Source organism: Amphiura filiformis, chromosome 12, assembly GCF_039555335.1.
Source record: "Amphiura filiformis chromosome 12, Afil_fr2py, whole genome shotgun sequence".
Taxonomy (NCBI): Eukaryota; Metazoa; Echinodermata; class Ophiuroidea; order Amphilepidida; family Amphiuridae; genus Amphiura; species Amphiura filiformis.
Window position 1 is genome coordinate 15801233 of NC_092639.1, and position 27031 is coordinate 15828263.

Sequence of the window (27031 nt, forward strand, 5' to 3'; positions counted from 1 at the left end):
GTTTACATCATATATTCTGAATCGATGTAATTAACCAGAGGAATATTTTGGAATTGGTTTCAATGAAATTTGGTCGTTGTTTGCAGATCTAGTGAAGGTGAAGTTTGCAAAGAGATATTTTGTGGAGCTTGAATTGAATTGAGCGCCACTGCACTACGGGTGAGACTTTTTCCCTTTTAAAGGGAATTTTTTATTAATTTATGGGTCAAATCGGATTTTTTTTTTTTTTTGTTCAAAGTAATTGGCATACCAAAACTAGACCAATAAGTCAAACAGATTATTTTATTAGTATTAAGTGGATTTAAAAGAGTGACCAAATTGTTCACATTCAAACGTCCGAGCAACTATACAAAAGTCTGTTTGTTAGCAACAACGGTCAAGCACCTGTAAAATAAACCTTGGGTGAAAAAGTTAGTTTTCATTTCTATTTGATACAATTACTTACTTTATATCACTGCAAAATACCCCGCCCCCGTTTATATGTAAACAATATGTTTCGCCACTTTCAAAAACATGTTGGCAAGTCAAAGCGATATTTGCTTCGAGATACGGATATGACGTAGCTGCAACACGCAGTGGCGTAGATTTCTTTTTGACATTGGGGGGTGGAAAAATCTTATAGTGAATCCAGCACCTTTTGGCGACAGAATAAGTTGATGGTACAAATGCACTTTTGGGGCTAAAATTGGCAAATATGAGGTTAACATTGGGGGAGAGAATGATTGTATGGACCATCCGGGATAAATTCCTCCATCCCCCCGGGATCTACGCCTATGGCAACACGCGGAGAGGGCGGTTCTCCTGGTTAAAGATGTATGGGCGTTTAGGTGTTCCTTTTTCAGCGATTTTAGTATATTGATGGATGGGTTTTCAGTGTGAAGAGGAATGCGCCCTAGGCATGGGCAAAAGTTTGGGCAAATTTGGGTAATATTTGGTGCTTTTGTGAAAAATGGGTATTCTGATGGGTTGCAAAAACAGCAGTAGGCTGCCTTAACTGTAAAATGTGATGTGATCAAGCAAAATGAGTCGAAAGTCGGAAAAATTGATTTTCAGATGTAGTCAAACAAAGGAAGTATTTCCTTTTGTTTCCTATTGTTTTTGGAACTCTTTAACTGCTCACGTCTTTTGAACTGATTATCCAAATTCAATGGGGGTTTCTGCTAAATGTAGCTATGAAAATGCTGTTTACAATCTGAAAAAAGACTGAAAATTGAATATAACCAACTTCTGACTGGTTTTGCTTGATCGCATTCGCACCACAAATACCCTACCACATTTCACCACCGCCGAAGCTACTCTAGTTAAAACCCAGCTACACCAGCGACAGCGCGATACTCGAAGATACAATGATAGGCCTACTAAATAGTACATTGAATGGCATTTGAATTAACACATCACTCAATCTTTTTTTCACAAAATGGCCTCTAATAACCCGTACATGTACATGACCTTTGACCACAAGTTTTGTATAACTTTGCATAACATGTAAGTTAGAGTATAGGATTAGTATTGCAAAATGACCCATATTAACCCCAACATGACCCTATTATTACCCTATTCAGTGTAAAACTTATATTAATATTAAGCTTGGGATAGTGCTTCGTGTGACCACATTTGGTCAAAATAGTTGAAGCGGTGGCACTAGCAAAAAGGGCAGATTCGACTGGTTGCACCACCTAAGAATTTGCCCGTATGATGGCAGCCCTATATAAAAAACGCACGACCAGACGGTGGTAGTCAAGTCATTTTATTACGGCAACATCCAATTTCGCAAGCAAAAACAGACAATGTGACGGCAACATGTCTGCTGTCAAGCTTTTGTGAGATTTTTGCCCGAAATATATGGTCCTGGAGCAGTAAGCCAAATCAATGTACTGGTTTTTATGAGCATAATATGGACTGTTCCATTTTGAAATACAGCACTGCTTTACTATACAAATTATATCAAATCTGCTCCTGGAACATGTTTGTCTTGTTGTACAATGATATGAATGAGAATGCTCCAGGAACTTGATGTATCATACCAATGTCTGATTTTTTAAATACAGGACTGCTTTACTTGCACATAAGCAAGTATAGTATAACAAATTTTATCAAATCTGCTCCTGGAGCATATTTATGTTGTTTGTAGAATGATGGGAATGAGAATACTCCAGGAGCATCATACCAGTGTCTACTGATTTACTTGCCCATAAGTATAGTTTAACAAATTTTATCAAATCTGCTCCTGGAGCATGCTTATGTTGTCGTACAATGATGTGAATGAGAATGCCCCAGGAGCATCATACCAAAAATAAAACATATATACCTCCCCCTCAGGCTCAGTGATCCCCTATTACGAGAATAGAGCACCCCAACAATTATCGATGGTTCGAATATGCTGATTTGCGCTTACTGCTCTAGGACCATATGCTCCTGGAGCATAATTTCGGGCAAAAGTCTCACAAAAGCTTTCCGTATTGTCACGAGGATTTAAAAAGTGTATAAGCAAAATGTGTCACGATTTCGTGATAAAAAAATGATGAAAATAGTTTTAATTTATTAAATTCAGGATATGAGCAGGGTTGGGATTTTTTTTAAACCACATTATTTCCCAAATATCAATAAGATGGTCTTATGTTTTGGGTATCCAAATTAAATGGCTATATTTGCCATTCATTCCTTGAATTAGAATTTCTGAACAAATCTGAAAAGCCAATTCTCGCTATTCGCAATAAGGGCGCCGCCAGCGGTTTGCGATGTATCATGGGAAAAATCGTGATGTATCATGGGAAAAGGTCGACATCCAAGTCCGCGCAATACGAATATTACCATGCTATTACATAGGAACACGTGACAATATTTTTAGTTTGTCAATATAACGGTATTACACGCAAATCGATAGAGAAAAAATTAATTGTGCACATTTCAAATCACATTATTAAGTATTATTGAGTATCGATTCGCGTGTAACACCTTTATTTTGACAAACTAAAAAAATATTGTCACGTGTTCCTATGTAATAGCATGGTAATATTCGTATTGCGCGGACTTGGATGTCGACCTTTTCCCATGATACATCACGATTTTTCCCATGATACATCGCAAAAACCGCTGGCGGCGCCCTTATTGCGAATAGCGAGAATTGACATACCAGTCTTTCAACAACAAAAATTAAATCACACAAAATTTAATTTCCCCACTTTGGCCTATTTTCCAGTTACAAACAATCAACTACCGGATATTTTTAGAGTTAAAGCAATATTTTATCAGTAATATAATTATTTACATTGTATAATCATTTTGATGAAGTGTAAAACTTTCCATTAGGCATGGTGCTTAACCTTTGGACGATATCGTCGATATTGTTTGAACCAACAGACCATGTCATTGTTTTGAATTGGTGCCAAATTTGACGGAAATAGATTTGATTCTACCTGTTTACCTACACCACATTTCCCATACTGCATTTTAGAAACGCTTGCTGTTAGAATAAGAAAAATTTTAATGCTAATTTATTGCACATTCTAGAGAAGCGTGGTTACCTTTTTAAAATAACAGAGTGAGAGGGTTTTCAAGATAATATTTTTCCTGTCAAAACTGAAGCCTACTCTGTATAAAAGAAAATATGAATATTAACTGCACATCATATATAACGATTCGTGATACCCAATTGTGGCACATTTGATGTCGTTTAAGAGACAGAGAATTTTATTTCAATTTTATTTACGCCAAATATTTTTTATTGAGCAAGAATAAAGATAGAAAAAACGTTGAAAATTCTATGTGAATATTACATTAGACCCCACCAAAGATTACTGTATCGTTTTTATGGTAATCTAATCTTTTATTTCCTGAAAAACATTTGGGGTCTAATGTCGATTATTTACATACTTGATCAAAACACCGAATTTTTTTTTATTTTTTTTATTTCATATTGGGGAAATGTGACTGGGAGAATTTATGTATGGCGTGGAGTGGTGTGCTGTTTACCGTGAAGCCGGTTATTTGTGTTTTTACAATGCCATATATATTACAAATTCGTATACAGGTATTACGCGATCAGTGAAAGTGGTCATGGAATTTCCCAAAGTTACACGTGATCAAGCAAAATGAGTTATTAGTCGCTAAAATGAAATGTGTGAAATGGTAAAAAGAAGAGTTCGATTTCTTTTGCATTTTATTGTTTTCAGCGATATGAAAATGTATATAATTCATGTAGCATAAGTCCAATTTAGATTTTTTTTTAAATTCACAATACGGTAGCTTCATTAAGAATCAAGAATAGCACAAGAAAACTTTAAAAAATGATTTTGCTTGAGAACGACTTATTTACCAGGTCGCATCATTTCAAATTTTCTTACTGATTGCGACATCAGAGTACATGGAGATAAGCGAATTTAAAATCAAATTTTGAGTCAAAATATCATTATGTATCATTTTTGACAAAACTGAAATAAATTGCGTAATTAAGAAAAAGTTGGGTACATTTGTGGCTTTTGTGGTTACAAATTCTTTAAATATTCAAATTAGTTACGCAGAACTAGATTATCATATCTGCATAAATTAAAGCCATAATTTTCCGTGATACGGAAACCGAGCGAATTTCAAAGAATTGGAGGTAGAAAACGGAAAAGATGATTTCATAAAAAATTGAAAAAAGTGAATAAAATGCAAATAAAAAATGTGTGCCTGTTGTTGTTTTTAATAAAATAAACGTGTGTAATATATTTCTTTTATTAAACTTCTTGTAAAACAGACAAAATATGGTAAAACGGACAAAACACGGAAAGCCACAGGAAAACAGAAAAAACACGGAAAGTGATGTATTGACAAACGGAATTTCAAAAGTAGAACACAGGAAACTTATGGATTTAGCATAAATAGAATATTTGACAGATTACATTAATTGCTCATTTTCTCAATTATTCAGATTTGGTTAAATGCATCATTTTACACAGAAGTAGATTGTTAACATCTGCATAAATAACATATCACATTTATGCTAGCTATTTTTCTTAAAGAATAGGATAAATAGAATAGAATAAATAGAATATTCTTTCTTTCTTTCTTTCTTTCTTTCTTTCTTTCTTTCTTTGACCAACTGAATACTTTAATGTGATTTTGATCAAAATCAAATGATGTGATTATGAACAAAATCAAATGATGTGATTTTGAACAAAATCAAAAGAAATGTATTAATGAATTAATGAATATTATGTGTTTATTTATTTATTTATTTATTTATTTATTTATTTATTTATTTATTTATTTATTTATTTATTTATTTATTTATTATTTATTTATTATTGGGGGACACCTTTACATTTTACTATACACAATAGAATTACGTGGAAGATGTCAAAAAAGGAAAATACTGTCTGAAATAAATTTCGATATTCTTGGTGAAAGTGGTGTGATTTTATCACACAAAAGACAAGGAACTTGGAGCTTTTAAATTAGTTGTTAAGGCCAATTGCGTTTACTTTCTCTACGCATCAGTGAGATCATCGCATTTGTCAAACAAACAAGTGCTTCCACTTAGGACAGTTATAAACATGATAAACGTCACATCGGAAGATATTTATACGTCAAATCGGAAGATATCTTCACTTATATAACACTTGTAGGTAACCTTGGGAGTTCCATAAATGAGACTCAACTTTTTATTCTGGGATTGCGCGTAAAAGCGCAAATTCTTTTTATGTAAAAAAACCGGCTGACTCTGTGAGTCTTATGATACGTTAAGGTCCTCCCCTCCCCCTCCCTCCCCCACACTGCCCAGTAAGTGTTTGTTGAGTAGCTATCAGGGCCGGCCGGATTTACCTTTCGAGGGGCCCATAAACTCACCGTGAGGAAGGTATGTGCACTTAAATGGCCAAGTTTTAGTTTACGTATCTATAGATTCACAATGGAGGTGGATGCATTAAAATTTAGAAGGGACGCGCATGTGTGTAGTTTATAGCACATTTGCAAGCGAAAAACATTTTTAGTCCAACATGATTGTGAATTTATGCTATTAGAAGGGTCAGTGCGCGCGAAGCGCACAAAATTGTGCAATGATGTTATTCGGTGTATTAAGAAAGATGCACAGGGACATTTTGGTGGCCCTCAAATTCTGTGGGCCCTGGGCTCGGGCCCATCTGGCACAATGGTAAATCCGGCCCGGTGGCTACAAACAAGAAGTTCAACTGAAATATTTACTATTTTGCCTAATCTGTGAAGGAGGAAACAATAACCCGGGAACAGTAATTATTTTTAGACTCTTAAGGGATCTGAAATGAACGTTTAGAGCGTTTCGACAGTATTTTGTTATGGGACATGCATGAGAGCACCACAGACGTATCGAATTGCATTCTGAATACGAATAATGTCTTTCTGATATCAAATAATTTTCATTTTTTGAAAATCACGATATAATACAAATTTTATGACAAATTATAAAAATTTGATATTTTTTCAAATTGTTGATATATAACAGTCCTCAAAGTAAATTTTATAAATCTAATGATATATTTTAAAGTGTATGTAGCTGGGAGGAAAAGCCGACGATCAATTGAAAATTTTGACCTTTCGTATTGAAGATATGGATTTTTTTCCAAAAAGACCTATTTTTTTTGGTGTTTGGGGAAAAAATCCATATCTTTAATACGAAAGGTCAAAATTTTCAATTGATCGTCGGTATTTCATCCCACCTACATACACGTTATGTATAAATCATCAGATTTATAAAGTTTACTTCGAGTACTGTTAAATATCAAAAATATCAATTTTAATGATTTGCCATAAAATGTGTATTACATTGCGAATTTCAAAAATCAAAATTATTTGATATCAGAAGGACATTCTTCGTATTCAGAATGCAATTCGATATGTCTGATGTGCTCTAATGTCCCACAATAAATACTGTCCAAACGTTCATACCCCTTCCTTAAAGTAACTAGATTCTCACACATTGCTATTTTATCTTCTTATTTTTATCCTGTATCCACTCAGTTCCCGTTTCCTGAGTGTTAATGACACAGAAGATGTACATTTGTACGACATTTCGAGACTATTGGCAAGAAATAAGGAAACTGAAAAACAAACTCTTTCAAGGACATGTGGAAGGATTGACGTGCGTCAACGTCATAAAATATAATAACCCGTTCAAGTTTAACCCTAGAACTACTAGTGGGGGTGCGCCATAAAAAAAAACACGCGCATTTACGCCCAAACGACCTAGGCTAATCGTACAGCCATCCTTTGCGCTCATTTTAGTGATAATTTTTTTACCCTAGCACCTTACGGGGTATAGGACCAGCCATCAAAAATTATCATAGAGGGGGTAGTGCTCTTGTTAAAATTATTCCAAGAGCTACTGACTTTAAACGTGTTAGTTAGGTTGAAATAGTCATTTCTTTTTATATTTTTGCAGAGTTTTTAGCCGAAAATCAAATTTGCCTATACTTTTGTACATACGAATTTAACAGCTACTATTAAAAAAAATAACAGTCATGATCAAAAGAGTTTTTAAACAATTAACTCAATCGTAGCCTACGTTGATGAGCGCGAAAGTTTTTGGCATATTGAAACTTAAGTGGTCAATATATGATTAAAATGAAATTTCTTGCGAAGCGTGCAAAAAATTTGCACTTTTTAAGTTAAAATGGTCATTATGAGATTAATTTGATCAAAATCAAACACAAACATACCCCACACCCACAGACACACACACCCCCACAGACGTCAATATTGGCCCCTGGCCCCTGGACCAGGGCCAACTTTTCTTTTCAGCCAGACAAAGTTTTCTTACCGTGCCCCTACCATGCTTACGACGCTGCTCCACTGCCTCAGATCTTTTAACAATGCCAATGCCATTGCCCTGCAAAAGTAAAGAAATAAATTGACAAAATCTTGGTTTAAATTATATTCACATAAAAGATTTGTTTTCAAATCACGGTAAATTAAGTTCAAATCCGAAGTAACTGATTTTGTTGTGCTTATTTTTGTTTGCTTGTTTGTTTGTTTGTTTGTTTGTTTGTTTGTTTGTTTGTTAGGGTGGGTGTGTATTTGCTTGTTTTGGATTTTTCCAGTTTTTTTAATATACGCATACTTATTAAATACATAAAATTACCAGTAAACACTGGTGTGATAATTATTTCTGATCATTAAACAAAAAAGTTCATGATATCATCTGTCGCCTGATGATCAACATTGCGCAATGTCTTTTATCTTTATGCAGGAAATTTCTGTTAATAAAGCAAATTTGGATGGAAAATTTGTCGAGGTCATGAACCTTGAGATAATATAAATCTTCAATGCACCAGTGGCACTTCCCATTTTGGGCGATTTTACGGTTGGTTGGTCAACAATAATTGCAGTCATTTTCACGCGCAGAACGCTAGCCAGTCGATGCCTATCGATAAGGCGTTAATAGCAGTCAAGTTAGCTCAATCGATAAGGCGTTCGACTATGGTGCGAGAGGTTGCGGGTTCGAACCCTGGCGGTGCCTAGTATGCTCTCGTGGAAAAATTGAGTTAGCTTGAAATTCCCCTGGACAAGGAACTTACTGCTAATTTGTCACGTTGTTACCCGTACGAAACTCGAGGAGCTGATCCTGGTTGCAAAGGTTATTGGAATGCCTAGGGTGTGCGCTCTTGAAGCAGCATAGTCCCTGATTTGTTGTTTAATGGTTTATGGAATGATGCGGGCCGTAGTGGTCAGCGACAACCTGTGAAGTGTGCTTAGGCTTGTGGATCAACGTCTAAGCGTTGTGCCTGTGCGTAGCGCACTATAAATCACTGCGCCTTTTTTTTTTTTTTTTGGTAAACAAGACCCACTCAGTCTCTTAAATTAGGCGTTTGAAACCAAGGAGTTTATATAGGAAGGAGAGGAAATAGATTATGTAACGCTTATTGTTCCTTTGTGCCAATTGGAGTTCCCGACACGCTATTCATCGAGAGGTACCTTTTGTTCGAGACAAAGGGCTTCCGCCATTAAATCGGTAACTGACCTGACCAGCGTATTAACGCTATAATAGGCAGGCTACTGTCAATAAGTGATGAAACAAAAGTCACGTAAAAGCGCCTATACGAACGAGAGGTACCTTTTGTACTAGTCCATCCCAAGGGTGTGCGTGAGTTGTCGCATGCACACAAAACAGAGGTTCACCTACAATACAAACCTATTGCAGCGCCCAAATTGGTTTAGGCGCTCATTTGATTATACTCAGGGAACACGCTTTGCTCTACCATTTCGCTACGGACAGTTCAGCAGCATAGGCAAAGTGTGCGCTCTGTGTGGCGGATATAAGAATCTACACAAGTAAGTTGTCTACATTGTTTGCCAATAGGTCTACATATAAGGATTTGAAGTAATTATGATATCACTCCTACTGTAGTATTTTTAAGGACATTAGCCGCGGTCCACATCGTGTTTTATTATGTATAGGCCTACCATAGTATTTTACATGAGCATCGCGTAGGCCTATATATAGGAGTCTACCCTGGACCTCAAATGTGATATATTTGCTGATAACTCGAGAAGCATATAGCCATACTATTTCTGAATCAATCAATAAAGCAAAGCAAATCATACTTGTAGGCCTATAATACTATATTAAATATAATTGCGGACCAACCGATACAGCCCGATACGCCCAATGTATGAATAAAAGCACCTAACAATAAAGTCGCCTAATTGAACAGTTGTAGGTGTCGATCGCACGACTTCATTAATATTGATTGGCAACATTTTCCAATATGTCAGCGCTCAAATCGGACACAATAGAACAATAAACTCTTCAGTGCGTTGTTTGAAACGATCTAATTCGGTGTTGAAATTAGCAAAGTTTTCTCAGTCAAATGAAAAGCAATAACTTTCATTTCTTCGGTAAATGTCAGAAGAAAACTATAATGCTTGGTACTGTATATTTTTTTCAAACCCTGGTGTTAAACTTATGTGTAAAATTAAGGCTTCTGGTGTAAGATTTTCGATTTTCACAGGCTTCAACTTGCCCCGTGACCTTTTTTGGGTCAACGTTTTTGCTTTTCAAAGTAACATAATTCGTTAATGAAAGATATTTCCCAACCTTCTAAAGCACATCATATAGTGCCATATGTCATAGTTTTGTCAGAATTTCGGTTTTGGTTGCATCATTTTTCAATTCCGACTACCAATTTTGTCAAAATCAACTTGCGCATGGACCCATGAATGGATGCTTTTGCAAGCCACAATAGAAATATCGTTTCTGCTGGTTATATTAGAAATGAAGTACTGGTTGGACATTTTGGCAGTCGCAATTAAGTGAAAAAAGGGTGAAATCAAAACGGATATTCTGACAAAACTATAACATGTAGACCCACGCGATGTGCCTTATAGGTCTGTCACACTACGACGGACTGGATTAACGTACATCACCGAATACAAAAATATTTTATTCGGTGGAAAAATCACCAGTCCGGCAGAAGATTCGGTGGGATTTTGGGTCCGATTCCCGTTCGTCTCTCTATGCGTTGTGGCCGCTAATAACCCTGCAGGCGTCTTATATCCGATCGTTCAACGTCCGACAAATGACCGGATTTGGGGGTCCGATTCCCGTTCGTTTCTCTATGCGTTGTGGCCGCTAATAATCCTGCAGGCGTCTTATATACGATCGTTCAACGTCCGACAAATGACCGGATTTGTGGTTCAACGTCCGACAAATGTACGGATTTTGGGATCCGATTCCCGTTCGTCTCTCTATGCGTTGTGGCCGCTAATAATCCTGCAGGCGTTTTATATTCAATCGTTCAACGTCCGACAAATAACCGGCGAATCCGTGGCATGTAGCACCAACAGGGACGTCCACACTATCAGAAAAGTGGGGGAGGAGAGGGTGTTTGAGAGGGTTTTTGACCCCTTAGAGGCAGTGACGTAGCAAGCACTTTTTCAGAAGGTGAACAAAGTGGGGAAAGACAACTTTTAAGGGGGAAAACTTTGACGAAAATGGTCAAATATTGGCTAATAAGTACAAAAGGGCTACAAATCTGATATATCAGGGCAACCAGAGTCCGGGGGCAATAGAGGTGAGAAACCTTTGGACAATGAAGGCCCAATTGAAGCCATTTGTCATTTTTTAGATCAATTTTAGCACTATTATTGGGTACTATTTTAGTTTGAAACAGCCGCAAATTGGTGAAACGAAAGCCTAATTAAAGCCATTGAAAAGTTTTCACAATTATTGTATAATATAAACAATTGTTTTAAAAATAACACGTGGATGTCCATAGCAGAAGCAAAAGGAAGACTTGTCCATTTTTCAAAATGAAGGTCCAATTGAAGCCATTTGCATGGGGACTGTAGGGCCTATTAGGCCTGGGCCTATTGTGTAAAAATTTAGTTTTAAAAATGGAAAATTTGGACACTTGTTTTTGGTGCATTACACTATTATTGCCTTAAACAAAAAACAAAGAAGGCCCGAACTGAATTTGCAAAATTTAAAATGTTACACTGATCCACTGACACTTTAAGATATAAGACTTCAGACTCGTAATTTCAGGTAAAGCATGCATGGATTGATATGTTAAAGTCAGTAATAGACCTAAGTCCGTCTTAAATACTGATTTTGGTGACAAAATGGGAGTACAAAATGTCACGGGCCCTACATATCGACGGGCCGGCAGTAATTTTCACAGGCTTTTGGGCCAAGGAACGACATTTAAAGCACTGCCTATAATAATCACAGGCCTATACTTAGGTTTACTATATACTATCATGGGCCTACTCAATAACATACAATTTAACCTTTTCCATGTTTTCTCTTCTTTTTTCTTTCTTGTCAATCACTAAAACTGGTAGGAATTTGATATTGCGTCCTCTACCCTTCAGAAAGTGCCCCTCCCTCAATACTACTTTCATGCATAGGCCTACTAAATTACGTGCAATTTAACTTTTTCTCTTCTCTTCTCTCTTCAATTTTTCTCACTTTCTTTCTTTTTTCTCTCCTTTCCCCTTTTTCTACTTGTCAGTCACTAAAGTACTGGGGGAAATATGATATTGCGTCACACACCCTTCAGACCCCCCCATGATTGATGCACATGTTCGCCATAGGCCTACATCCGGCACAAGCGCCTGCGAAACCTTGCAAACACCTGCGGTATATAAACGAAAGAATAACGAACAAACCCAGGGTATATATACAGAACTGTACGAACACACACATCGGACAACTTCCGAACATGTGTATTCGGCACACTCCGTTTCAAGTTTTGTGCATGCACAAAACTTGAAACGTATTGTCGACGGACTAAACAATCATCACCTAACACGAAACGCATTTGGCGGATAATAGCAGGACATATGAAGAACATAAAACGAACATTGACGAACACTAACGGATTTGCTAAAATACCATCCGTTTCTTATACGGAAGACCGATCCGGTGTAGTGTGACACTAACACGGTCTGGGTCAACGTACATCACCGAATGCATAAATATGCTATCCGGTGGTGAAGGCCTCACAGGAACGTATTTGCAACGAACACAGGCCGAGTGCAACGAACAAAGAACGAACATGAACGAAAGGAGAGCGAACAAACTCCGGCAATATTCAGCACCATACGAACACACATCGGATAAATACCGAACATGTGTATTCGGTACACTCCGTTTCAAGTTTTGTGCATGCCGATGGACTTAACGAACATCACCTAACACGAAACGCATTTGGCGGATGATAGCAGGACATAAAAAGAACATAAAACGATCATTGACGAACAACAACGGATTTACTAAAATACCATCCGTTTCTTGTACGGAAGACCTATTCGGTGTAGTGTGACAGAAGCATTACAGAGGTGGGAAATATCCTTCTTTAGCGAACTATAATAGTTTGAGGCCTGTAAAAATCAAAAATCTTACACCGAAAGACACAATTCCATGCCTAATTTTAACACCAAGGGTTTTTTTTAAAGTATATCCAAGCACTATGTTTTTAACTGACATAACTGAAGAATAAAATTATTGCTTTATATTTGACCGAGAAAATGAATTTCACGGCAAAAAGGTGTATCTCTGAATTATGCTGATTTCAACATGTATCGGTCGACTTTTAGCGCGACTATGCATAACAATTAGAAGCTGGTCAGTGGCGTACTGAGTGTTCAAACCATTTCAAACCATGATTCACACACTTAGTTTACACATTATACGTCTTTTGGCAATTATTGTAGGCCTAAATCCATTTATCTGTTTTCGGATTCATATATTTTTATGTTGTTTTTTCCCCAAGTTGTACGAATTTCTATCAATATTATAGACATATGCCTATACACGAGTTTTTATGAGGAAGTATCTCAATTTGTTTAATTAAACAATGAGTATAGACAAACAATGATGAATCACGTGTCTGGGATGCTCATGCCTCAAATATTTTAAAGGAGCAAAATGATGCAAACAAAATTATGTTTTACAAACCGGATCTTTTGCTTTAGCTATACTTTTCATTACAAATTAGTCTGATCATAGTCACAAAAATACTAACAAAACCGTTAAAATACAGAATATCGTCAGAATTATTATATTTAAGGCGAGTCGGAGCGATGCCTGAGCTAGCGGTGTTTGAGCTCAAATTAATATTGAGAAAATAAAGTCCACGCTCATATGGGTTCAATTATGTGAGATCCCAATGCTCATGAGTTTTATTTTTCACCAATGTGCATGCTTTTAACTGGCGCAAAACTAGCGAAAACTTGAGATTTGTCCTATTATTTGTCAGAACACAATAATTGCAATAGGCTACATATTAAATATGAATGTGACCAGTGATTTCCTTGACTCATTTCCTATAAGATCAACTGTATTATTTAAGCAAAATAACCAAATATTGGACAAATGTAAACCTGAAGGCTCCGACTCGCCTTAAAATGTAATTTGACGCATCGGCATTTCAGCCCAAACAAAGCATGGTCTATAAGTTTACACTGGGAATTTTCACCAATGTGCATGCTTTTAACTGGCACAAAACTAGCGAAAACTTGAGATTTGTCCTATTATTTGTCAGAACACAATAATTGCAATAGGCTACATATTAAATATGAATGTGACCAGTGATTTCCTTGACTCATTTCCTATAAGATCAACTGTATTATTTAAGCAAAATAACCAAATATTGGACAAATGTAAACCTGAAGGCTCCGACTCGCCTTAAAATGTAATTTGACCCATCGGCATTTCAGCTCAAACAAAGCATGGTCTATAAGTTTACACAGGGAATTGGCCGTTATACAATAGTAAATGACTAAACAAAATAGTGAAAGCAATCATGGACATTTTTTTTCTTCAAGTTTTATTGCTGTCTACTGAAGATAAGAATTTTAAATGATGACTAACGATTCAAGCATGTTGCATGGCCTCTATATATTTTGCGCAATGCTTACACGTGAGAAGTTATTCTTGACATTTGAACTTTTTTGTCCTCTACTCACTTTGGACATTGTCCCATCCGATGACCACCAATCTACTGAAAGTAGAAGAATTTTGACGAAAGTTCTTAATATAAAACGGATGACTGACGATTAAAGAATGGAACGTGTATTATGTATTTTATTAAAGCAATAAACGTATACAGTGCAAACACAGCGTTTAGATTTTTATAAACTTTCACTTAATTACACCACGTTCCTAAACAAATGTTATTTTGAACATATTTAGGAATTTGTCGGCATGTGTTTAAGAATTAAACACATGACGTCTTGTTGGAAACTCACATTGGTGTTAAGAAACATATTGTAATTTACTGTTAATGTAAAGTGTTTAAAATCTAAATATTTTTACAGTGCCGCCAAGAAATCAAATTGAATTTATAGGCAACGTTTGTTTAAACCCAGGGGTCTCCCTGGTTGAAGGTATACGGGGATGTGCCACGGTTTGGGGTTATACCTTTTCAGCAATTTTGGTATATCGATGGGTGGGTTTTCAGTGGAGACCAATGCGCCCAATTGGGCACATTTTGGCAAAAGTGCCATTAAAAGCACCCAATTAGGGCAAATTTGGGTGATTTAGGGGTACTTTTTGTTGAAATTTGGTAGCAAAAACAACAAAAAGTAGGTATAGAGAAAGTCAGTATCCGAAAGTCTGCGTGGCATATCTCCGTATTTTTCGAAGACCCCCCCTCCCCAGGATTTAAACATCTAGACATATTTGGGAACCAGGTTTTGTAAAAGGGACACAGCCGCCTTCGACTATTAATATGCTGACACTTCCCCTCACATCTGTGAAACTTGCCCAGATCCTGGGCCAGATCCCATTGTTATTAATTCACACAGAACGTAGCTGCTCGTCTTGCCCCTATACCCCCTCCCCGTGGGAGGCAGGCCGCCTTATAATGTAAGATATTTAGGATTTGTTGTATACTTTTAGTGCATTTTTGACCATTTTCATCAAATTCCCCTTTGAAAGTTGTCTCTCCCCCGTTGTCACCTTATGATAAAGTCCTGGCTATGCTCAGCATAGCGAATATTTTCCGAAAACTTTTGGCATCTCCTATGCGGGGTACTACCAGCCCAGACTTGTGACGTTTTTGATTTTTGCTATATAAGTTTGCATTAAAGTAGGCCTATATGCTACTATTGCTAAATTTGTGATGATTGCGTCTCAGAAGAAAATAATGAACAATAAGGGAAATGACAAATATCTACTTCATCTACTTTTTATCAACATTGTAAAGTTCCATATAGTGTGGCCATGGTTCACATAGTACCAGGTCACACACTACACGTGATCGTATCAAAAAAAAAAAGTTTTTGTCCCTTTTCCACATAAGTAATGCTTGGATACGCTTTAAAGGTAAACCACAATTTTCGTACTGTTTACATGTTACCCGTGGATACGTCGGTACCTGGACTATCATAGTCCAATGCACATGATCTCCGAAGACGAAAATTTTATGCCGTCATCAGGAAGCTCAGCAAAATCGTATTGCTCAATCCTCTCTTTGGGAAAATCCTTTATTACGTGTAGCATCCTAAAAATAAAGGTGATCCCCGGCCTGATACTAATATAAGCTTACCGACAATGATAATCACGTATATTCATATTATTAGTCTCAGGTGCATCTATATAACCTGAGAAGTTTTTGCATAAAGCATATAATATCTGGCATCAAGTTATAAATATAAGTAGTTAGAAGAGTTTGCTTTATAGAACACTACATGTATTTACATAGCTTGGTGAAAATCATTAGACGCCAGCCTCAGCTCTCATTAACTTCATCAGCATATAGAGAATTACTATTTTACTCTAATTTTCCTACAGTTTAGCTTTAGGTCTACATTAAAGGTAAGAAGTACATAGAATCGTGATCAGTTTGTCCGATGGTTCACCGTTGGAGTTAATGGTTGAATATTATCACACAGTTTAGGTTTTACGGAGTTATACACACATATCAGATCTAGTGCAAAAATAATCGATCCGTTTTTAATCATTGAATTCAATAAAACAACGTAGGCTTGCCGTACCTGTCGTGAAATATCGTTGAATCTGGTGCGAACACCTATCGTTATGATAGGCGAACAATCAACATTATCTTATCAAACATTCCACCAAGTTTCGATGGTGAATTCAAAAATTAATAGCTCAAAATTAATATTCCGAAATTATATATCAAAAGTTTTTTTACCAGTTTAAACTATATACATGTCTTATGCAATTGATTTTTACATGACATTTCATGTGATATGAACCCACTGGACACTACTAAACATCTAACAGCATTTCTGATTGGTTGATAACGCGAAATGCTCATTTCAATTGCCAATTATGACAAGGTTTTAAACTATTTGTGATCGAACTTGCATTTGCAGATGATCTTATTAATACCCTCCTTGATTGGTTCAAAATTGGACACAATATTCATTTCGGCCAATCGCCAGGCAGTTCTCATGTTAATCGGTTCTGAATTATTCTTTTCCAGATGAAGACGTTAATATCATCCGCAGTTAAGACCCTCCTGTGCATGGGGCTTCAGATTTGTCTTGCCATTGGTAACCACACGAATAACACAAGAACTCTTCAGGACTCCACAGACAGCAATAATTCGTCAATATCTTATCATGACTTCGAAGACAGCAATAACTCTTCAGTACATCGTGATCACAGAGATCTCTCAGTATCTTTAGAAACATATCCAGACCTTTGCCGTAATCCAACCAAAAAGGTACTAAAACTTCGACTCAGGAAATTACAAAACATCTATCCCGCAGGGATCATGGTAGTACCCTTTGATGCCCCACCTTATTCACCACCGGATTATCAACCCAAAGCCTCATGTGACAGTCCACCGGAAGATGAGAAGTACCACGCCTGTCCATCAGAGTACGTCTTCACCAATGTAGATCCTGAAAGGTACCCCCGAGTCATCCCGGAAAAAGAATGCCTTTGTGAAGACTGTATGAAACCCCCTAATGGCGGGGTTTCGGATAGAGTGTGCCAACCTGTAAAATATAATATGAACGTCCTGCGACGTACGGGGTGCGTTCACGGCGTGTATAGGTACGACGTCGAGGTTGAAAGAGTAACGGTGTCGTGCGCCTGCGTGAAAATTCCAGTAAACCAGAATACGATCCTGTAGTAAACCACACGCATCTCAAAGTAGGAAGACCACGGTAATGACGAGAATATATCCAGGCAGTGCAGTGGTTGTTTTGCCCTCAAACTTGCAGGACAAGACAAAGGTTATGTCTTTCCATGTCTATTTGTCTGTCCAAGTCTGTCTGTCTGTCTGTAGATCTCTGTCGTGCGGTCTTTCTTTCTCTATAGCCCTTTTACTAAAAGGGACCCAAATCTGATCCTTCCAATTATCGTCCCATATCTTTGACATGCATCAATTGTAAAATCATGGAACACATTGTCCTTAGCCATATTGCTAAACACATGAGTGCAAATAATATCTTGCTGGACTCGCAACATGGGTTTCGTGAACACCTCTCCACCATCACTCAGTTAATAACAGCTACTCATGATTGGGCTTCCACGCTTCAACATCGAGGTCAGACAGATGTCATCTTGCTAGACTTTAGCAAAGCGTTTGACAGAGTGCCACATCTTCGTCTGTCAGCCAAACTGGATCATTATGGAATCAGAGGTCATACCCTGTCTTGGATTCGTTCATTCCTGCTTAACAGAACACAGGCTGTATCCGTCAATGGAACACACTCATCATGGGGAGAAGTATCATCTGGCGTCCCCCAAGGTTCGGTCTTGGGACCGGCCTTGTTTCTCTTATATATTAATGATATTCAAGACCATATCCAATCCAAAATGAGACTCTTTGCCGATGATAGTATCCTTTTAGAGAGATTGCCAATCCAGAAGATCATGCCATTCTTCAAAAAGATCTTGAAGTTCTCACCGAATGGTCATCTACCTGGCTGATGTCTTTTAACATCAAGAAGTGTGCTGTCCTAACAATAACGAGGAAGCGTAACATCAGCCACCACCTTTATAACATCTCTGGTGAACCCCTTGAGAGGGTAGATCATCATGACTACCTCGGTGTGACCATTTCGCATGACCTCCGCTGGGACGACCACTGTCACAAGATCAGACAGAAGGCTAGCCGTACACTTGGACTACTTCGCCGCACACTATCGCCCTGTAAACAACAAGTGAAGGCCAAGGCGTACCAAGCCCTTGTTCGTCCGCAGTTGGAATATGCCTCTGAGACGTGGAACCCATACACCAAAACAGGAGTGGACCAACTTGAGCAAGTACAAAGAGCTGCAGCCCGTTTTGTGTTTGGAGATTACCGAAGAACAACATCGGTCACCCCCCTTATTACCACCTTGGGGTGGGATCCTCTCCACACCAGACGCCTACTTTCTCAAGCTACAATATTCTACAAAATCCACTACCAACTCATAAACATCAGATTCCCACCAGGCATTCATCCTGCATCATTCATTGGACGGCATGACCACCAGCTAAAGTACTCCCTGCCTGAAGCAACTATAGACCCCTACAAATTCTCATACTATCCACGCACAGTCAAGATCTGGAACCAGCTACCAGCAGCTGCTGTACTCTCCTCTACCACCATAGCCTTCAAGGAAGCCGCCCTGCCTGCCATCAAAGGGATGCGGGTACCTGTGGGTTCCAGTCTGCTGTAGTCACCATACCAGGCTTTTTAACGCACCCTCGGTTTCGTCTTGTTTTGTCAACTTTGCTTAGTTCTTCACCTTATTCTTCACCTGCACCTTTATGGCTCTGACGCTGCACCTGCACCAATCCCAGTATAGCTTCATCTAGCTGCAAAGGGATCACCGCACTGAAGACTGAAGACTATAATATGCATACTTTTGTTTGATATGTGTTAAAATCCACGAGTATTATATATTTATCTATTTTTTTATCTGTTCTTATTTGTGTATTTGTGTATTTATTTATTTATTACTTATTTATCTATTTATTTATTGATTACCGGTAATTAGATAAATATTATCGTCTATACCAAAGTTTGCGTGTATCATTCTAAACACCTTGATCACGTATAAAAATGTGCAATTATTCAAAAAGAGTCTAGTATTACTATATCTATTTATTTATTTATATAAATTACATTTGTACATGTATATTAATTTATTGATATTAGGAATTGTATTCACTTCTTATGAGTGTAATGTTTCAATTATGGTGTCAAAATAGTTTTAATGATGTCATGTGTGAATTAAAAGTACAATTTAAAAACTAGATTGGAAAAAACCCGATGGAATATAAAATATATGGACATTTAGTTATATTCTATTCATCACATGTATTTCTTCATTTTTTTTTTGTCGATTCAAACTGCAGACGATAAATTCCAAATTTTCTTTAAAAATTCAAACATGTCAGAATGGTACATTTTCATGTCCATATTTGGAATCAGCATGAAAAATGCATTAAAATGAGTACAAACAAGCCTAGTATTGGTTCAGTGGTTCCTAAGATAGTTCTTGATAATTTGAGAAAATATCTTGACTTTTTATGTTGAATCATATGGTTTTTATGGTGGTGCCAAAGTTGCTATGCATAGAATGCGTAGTATGTTAAAAATGGTAAATACCTTCAGGCTAATATTAATTTTTATTCATATCTATATTATAATCAGGGGATAATTTAAGCGATATTTACAGGTATAATCATTATTTTTATAATGAACATACAAGTTTATGTTCAATCAATAGAAAAAAGTCCCACGATAAATTTGGGATGGATCTAGAGATCACATGCATAAGACATTCATGAATCAGCTATAACATATAGATATCAAACAACAGCGTTATAATTATTGTGCAATCAATTCAATCCAATCTACCTGTCAACTGAAAAAATAATTGTTATTTTTTGTTCTATCGCTTCCGCTTTGGAAATTTACACTCGTCAATTAAGTTTGCTTGCGATTGCTCTTGTAAAAGATTGGAAAATCATCAAGATATGCAAATCACATCATGTGACAACAAATCTTTTAATTAATTTATGGAAAAGAACATCTTTCCATTCAAATATTGTTCCGATTTTAAGTTTAAGGGACACATTCTAAGATATACCTGGGAATTGCGGTAAATATTTAGGGGAAATCCCTATACTCCATTGTGTACCTTGACACGCTTCATGCGTTTAATTCTATTGTTTGGTATTACAGCTGATAGTGATTATGTGATATGCACAGTGTATAGGGGGGGGGGCCTATAATCTAATATATCATAATTCATATTTCTTTCCCGAACCGGTATTGTTTTCATTGTGGTGGGGTAACGATAAAAGAATATAATGTTACCGTATATAAAAATTACGTTATTCAAGTGCTGTAGTTTTAATTGGTGTAACTAGAGAAAATATCTTACACTTCCCACGATGCATTTCTTCCATTTTTTGTACTGATTTGCTGTCTAGTGCAACATGGGTCGATAGGGACGAAAAGTATACCTCATTTAACAGAGCACATGCAGATATTGCAAGTTCTGTTATTTCATGGCTATGTTTAGCCAGTCTATCCTGGCTGAACAAGTGGAACATGTACAAAGTTTTGGGAGTGTCATGTGATGTAGTGAGGTGATGCGTCATGTTGCAAAGGATTCTGGGAAGGGTAAGATGTCTTCTGTGATTGTACAAGCAGTACCAAAAAAAAACCCGAAAATCCTCTTAATATTCTCCTAATATGCTTAAATTAATAACACAACGTAGGAAAATGTTAGAATTGCAATATATCAAAACATTTGTATACAAAATTAAGATCCAATTTTTAAACTGAAAGTTTGCAATGAAATTATTTTGTAATGTAAAAAGGTTTGATGCAAAATTGAAGAAACAAGCATCATTTTATATTTATGTATATATGTACATGTATATAATTAGGATTCTATATAATGCAAATTTACTCAGGTATATACTACAGATATGTTCTGCGAACACACAATAATTGCAAAACTCAACGTAGTAAAGCGTTTATAAAGTAAACCATGTTTTAAATGGTAAATGTACATAGTTATTACTAAGGCGACGAAAAAAGAAAACCCTGTTCTATGGGCCCGACCGACCAAGATTTTGAACAAATTGGGGAAAAAATCCTGTACAAATGAATGCCGACCCAAATTTCGGAAATTTCAGGAACAATTTTTTTTGTTTTAATTTTGCTCAAATTGCAAATTATTTTCAGATTTTAGTGTTTTTTTGTTCATTTCCAAAAAAAATAAATAAATTTAAAAAGGCCGACCGACCAACCCTACTTGAAAGGTCCGTCCGCCCGTAGAACAGGGTTTCTTTTTTTTCGTCGCCTTAAATGTAAATAAATAAACAGTGACGATGACGGTGTGAGATAGACGGTGGGTTCGAGCCTCCGCAGTGCCCACGTACCTTGCGTCGCCCTACTTAAATGTATCGGGGAGCTGTCGGGGAATAATCACCTTGCTTTGCTATGATATTGAAGTGAAATGATTACTTATGTATCTCAGATGCAGCATAATAAATGTTCAAATGGGATATAGTCCCAACTGGTGATATACAAATCAATCTGGAGCTATTTGTCATCAATATCTATTTTTTTATTCATTTATTTATTTACCTATTTATTTTTTATCTTCTGCCAATTCAGAGTATTTTAACATGAAGTGCATATATTTTGTAGAGTGAGTGACCACAATATATACCGTATATTATGTGCATAAAGTGAACTATTTATTTTGTATCTAGAGATTTTTAAATAATATCCAAACGTGCGATATATTGTAATGGCTTTGACGTTTTTGTATGTAATCAGAATTGTAATAATTATGTAATCAGAGTACTCAGTAATGCATACCCTAACTATGTGTGTATGAATATTTTAAAATTGAATTACTCAAGAAACAAGCAATTTAATAATAAAAATACTTAAAAGTAGTAACATATAGACATTTTAATGGTTTTGACGGGTTTTTTTAAATATATTTTTATTTATTTATTTATTTTTGGCATGTGTAATCAGAATGTTCAGTACTAACCAAATGTGTGTGATGAATCTTTTAACATTGAATTACTCAAGAAACGGACAATTATAATTTTGGTAATAAAGTATTAACTTGTAACATAATATTACTTTGAAAGTGTTATTTCTTTAAAAAGTTTGTCAAGCTATTAGTGACTATATATGACAAGTTATACGGTTAACCCTAGAACTACGACCCCGCCTAAGGTTTTTCATCCGTCATAAAAAAAAGCGCGTATTTCCGCCCAAACGACTTAAGCTAATCGTAGATCCATCCTTTGCGCTCATTTTAGCGATACAGTATTTTACCCCAGTACCTTACCCGCGGGTAGGACAATTTTTAGTATCTTTGGTAGGACCGACCATGTGGTTCTACGGTAAATTTGATGATTTTCATTTCCCTTGTGTAAAATTATATCATGAGATATTGACTTCTTATTTGTTTGTTAGTTTGAAATAATCATTTCCTTTTACTCGTATATTTAGGAAAAAAATGTGAAAATCGCATGTTCGTCGAATTTTTAGTCATTGGAAGAGTTGCTTAAATTAAAACGTACAGGTGCTTGTTTGAATATTTTGCTAATTATTCAGCGTGTTATCATCACAACGTGTGCGCCCGCTACGACAGCAAAGGACTTTCATTTGAATAAAATAATACCAATATATTATTGATGGCGTATAATTATTTAATTCGTTTCCAAACAGGGTGCTTTCCCGCATGAATATTTAAACAAAGAGTTCTTATTATCAAGAAAAATATATTTCAATTTGCAATGAATTATCCTCTAACATCTTTGTAAAGCGATATACATAAACAAATACAAATACTTTGGCAGTTATACCATGGAGGTATTTATATACCTCCATGGTTATACAGTAAGAATGATATTTACATCGTAGTTAGCGAGGCGTTTCACATGTCAAAACTTGATTTTTAATAACTAGAACTCCAACACGGTACTCTTAAAACAAACTTATCAAAATGAATAGATTCCTCTTCAGAGGGGGACTTAGAAGGTATCTCTTCAATTTTACAAGGTTCCTCTTCAAAAATGGTAAATTGAATACGGGGTCAAATGTCAAATAAAAGATTAAAACACTTGTCAGAAATATAGAAGTATGCTTCTTATGCTTATTTGTTATGCTAATAATATTCCAAATACTGTAAAACAAGTTAATTTCGCGAGGTATTTAATTTCGCGAATTTCGCGAGGTCTACAAATTCGCGAAATTAAATACTCGCGAAATTGATCCTTGAAACACACACAGAAAGCTTAAAACAAGCTTTATGTATTTTAAGCTTATTCTGTCTACACAAACCATCATATTTATATCCATTTACATCGCTCAAAATACAGCATGAAATTAATTTTTCATGATGCATGGAGGTAAAGTAATATTTTATTTTTATTATTGCACATCCATTTTGTTAATTTTTCAGTCCTTCTTGACTTATTTTGACGTTCTTTTTGATATATTTTCTGGTATTTTTCTTATCAAATCGGCCATCTTTAACCCCCTGAGCACTACCTGCCAATCTAACATTGCCTCTGATTGGTCAATTACGTGATAGCTTCATTTTAATCACCAATCAGAATGGAGCTTTGCAAATAATTCACCCCAATTTTTTTGCATGGTGAAATTATTCTAACAATGTTGCCGATTGGTCCAATCGATAAAGAAAGCTTCTTTTTGGCCAATCGGCAGGTAGTTCTCATCATCTCATGGGGTTAATTTGTTTATTTCTGAACTCCAGTAATGCACCAACATCCTGAAATAATAGGTTAAATCCATGTGTCTGTTAAAAGCTATGCATGGTCTTCAATCTTTAGGAAGAGGAGAGGAACTTAGGCTAATTTGGTACAGCATTGTGGGTAATAGGCAAGGGGCATTGGGAATAAGGTAATCAAATATGGCCGATGGTCCAACTCGGAAGTGGTAAAATATCGCAAAACTATCATCAAAATAGACAGTCAAAATGACAAAATATATCAAAAATCAAGGTTTTATCTGAATTACTAGATATTCATTGTACATTATAGGCCAAGAAAAGGGAAATTTATCCAGTGTTTAGAGCGATGTCAACGGATAGAAATATGAAAGTTAGTGCAGAATTCTGTGGAGTTCAAAATTTGGCATACTTTGTAGGCAGGGTTGTAGGTGTAAGCTTATATCAAAATTGTAAATTCGCGAAATTAAATACTCGCGAAAATGTCGATCATCGCCAATTCGCGAAATAAAGTACCCGCGAAATTAAAGTGTTTTACAGTAGTTTACCGTATTAAAAACAATGTGGTGTTTCAGGTGCTTATGCATCATCCATATAGTTTCATTGTCAATCAGAACGCTATGAGCATGGATAGCATAGAACTTAATTGACCTTATCCGAGGATTTTAGAAATTATGAACTTATACAGTGCACAGTTATTATACCAAAGTACATCTTAATAAAAAATTCCCTTTAAAAGGGAAAGCCAGCTTCAATGCAGAAGAGGCCTTGTAATTAGTTTGGGTGGTGGCATTTTTAGGATCACTCTTTTTTTATGATCCATCATGTTTCATGACAGTCCACCAAACCATCAATATGATGAAAACATGCACACAGAAACAGCAAACGAAACATTAACTCCTATAACTTCCTGTCAACTCTTTAATTAATTACTCCAAATTGTCTTTTTTATCGTTTTTGCCTTTTAGGCTACCCTTAGCTCATTATTAATATAAAGAAACACACTGCAGTTTTTAGTTAATTGGCTAAAAACGGCCATCCTACTTGCCTTATACATGCACATTAATTTTATATTAATTCGCAATTTATACTTAATATAGCACATTATAAAATGTATAAAGACTGATGATATTGTTCAATAGGCCTACAGGTATATAAATTATACCCATATCAAAAATAGGCCCTGAAATTGCATCGAATTTTTCCTGTTGAAAAGACAAAACTGATGTTTAAGATATCAATTATTTCATAAAATTAATGACATTTTGAGTCATTTTTATCCATAAAACGATACAGGATATAGGATATTTTTTACTTTGACTTTTATGTCCATAAAGGTTTTAATCATGTTATCAATACACTCACATCTCATGCTGTGCTGATCTCCAGGAGGTCTGCAAATGTAAATCTAAGAACGCCTGATAACAAGGATACTATAATTTTCTTTAGTTGATATGCTGTGGAAACTATTATAGGCCTGGCATATAACTTTTAATGTCATATTTCCTTCAAACCATAACTTTTGAAATTCTCACTCGTTTTCATTCGTTAAAACGGCAAAACATACTTTCTTTTTCTTACAAATCGAATAACAGGTCTTACAAATATTTTCACCATAAAAGGTTCCGCAAAGTAATTCAAACCAATACTAGTACCCCGTAATCTCTTTAGCAAACAGAGACGATCTCCGAATTAGATAGCCAGCTCTTAGCTGGCGAAAAGGAGGATGATATAACTATAAAGAATGATTCATTAAGGTGGTACTACACCCTTGATAAATTTGTGACTATTTTTGCATTTTTCTCAAAAATAATAACACAAAAAGTAATGTATATTATAGGGGCAATGAATCCAGTTATACTACACTGGAATTTCAGTGACTCAAGACAAGCGGTATATTATTGTATTGGATGCATTTTCTAGAAATTAAGAAATGCTGTGAGCATGTTTTAAACAGATTAATTGAGTAGGGTAAAGTACACTGATCAATATACCTTTTGTTTGGAGCAAATCGGACATACGGTTTCCATAATACATCAATTTATATGTTCTTTGTATCCTATTGTTTTTGTCAATAATCAATATAGTTAATGAGCTAATAGGACTGCAAAGGCTCATTAATATGTAATTTTTGCCAATATTTTGCTAAAAATCAATGCATAAATGTTCAGGGTACTTTTATTTTGCATACTTTTGCCCTGAAACTTGGTCAAAGTGTTTCTAACATGTTCTAATGTATTATAAAGTGAAGCCGCCCTCTAATTTGCATATTTGCATAATTAATGAGCTAATTTGCATAAATGCTAATTAATTATGCAAATATGCAAAATAGGGGGCGGCTTTATTATAAAATACATTAGAACACATTAGGAACATTTTGACCAAGTTTCAAGGCAAAAGTATGCAAAATAAAAGTACCCTGAACATTTATGCATGGATTTTAGCAAAATATTGGCAAAAATTATATGTTAATGAGCTTCTCCAGTCATTTTAGCTCATTAAGTATATTGATTATTGATAAAAACAATAAGATATAAAGAAAATATAAATTGATATATTTTGAAAACCGTATGTCCGATCTGCTTCAAACAAAAGGCATAGGCATATTGATAAGTGTGCTTTGCTCTATTCAATTAATCTGTTTAAAACATGTTTAGAGCACTTTCATAATGCCTCCAATACCACCTATGATAAGACTTGAAAGAGGTACTGCTAGAATGTACTTCATTTCTTAACATATAGGCCTATACTGAACCACTTGTCTTGAATCCCTGAAATTTCAGTGAAGTAATTGGATTCCCTGCCCCTATAATATACATAACCTTAGTTACCAGTGTGTAGTTATTTTTTGAGAAAAATG

General features: G+C 35.9%; 1 protein-coding gene across 1 annotated transcript; it reads left to right on the top strand.

Annotated features, from left to right (window-relative positions):
• The first annotated feature begins 18372 nt into the window (after positions 1 to 18372).
• Positions 18373 to 19107, top strand: LOC140166657 (uncharacterized). Its single transcript, XM_072190156.1, has one exon. The coding sequence runs from the start codon at positions 18373 to 18375 to the stop codon at positions 19105 to 19107; it is 735 nt and encodes a 244-aa protein (XP_072046257.1).
• The last annotated feature ends 7924 nt before the right edge of the window (positions 19108 to 27031 follow it).

Coding starts and splice junctions, on each gene's coding strand:
- LOC140166657 (XM_072190156.1), top strand. CDS start 18,373: ATGTCTTTTAACATCAAGAAGTGTGCTGTCCTAACAATAACGAGGAAG.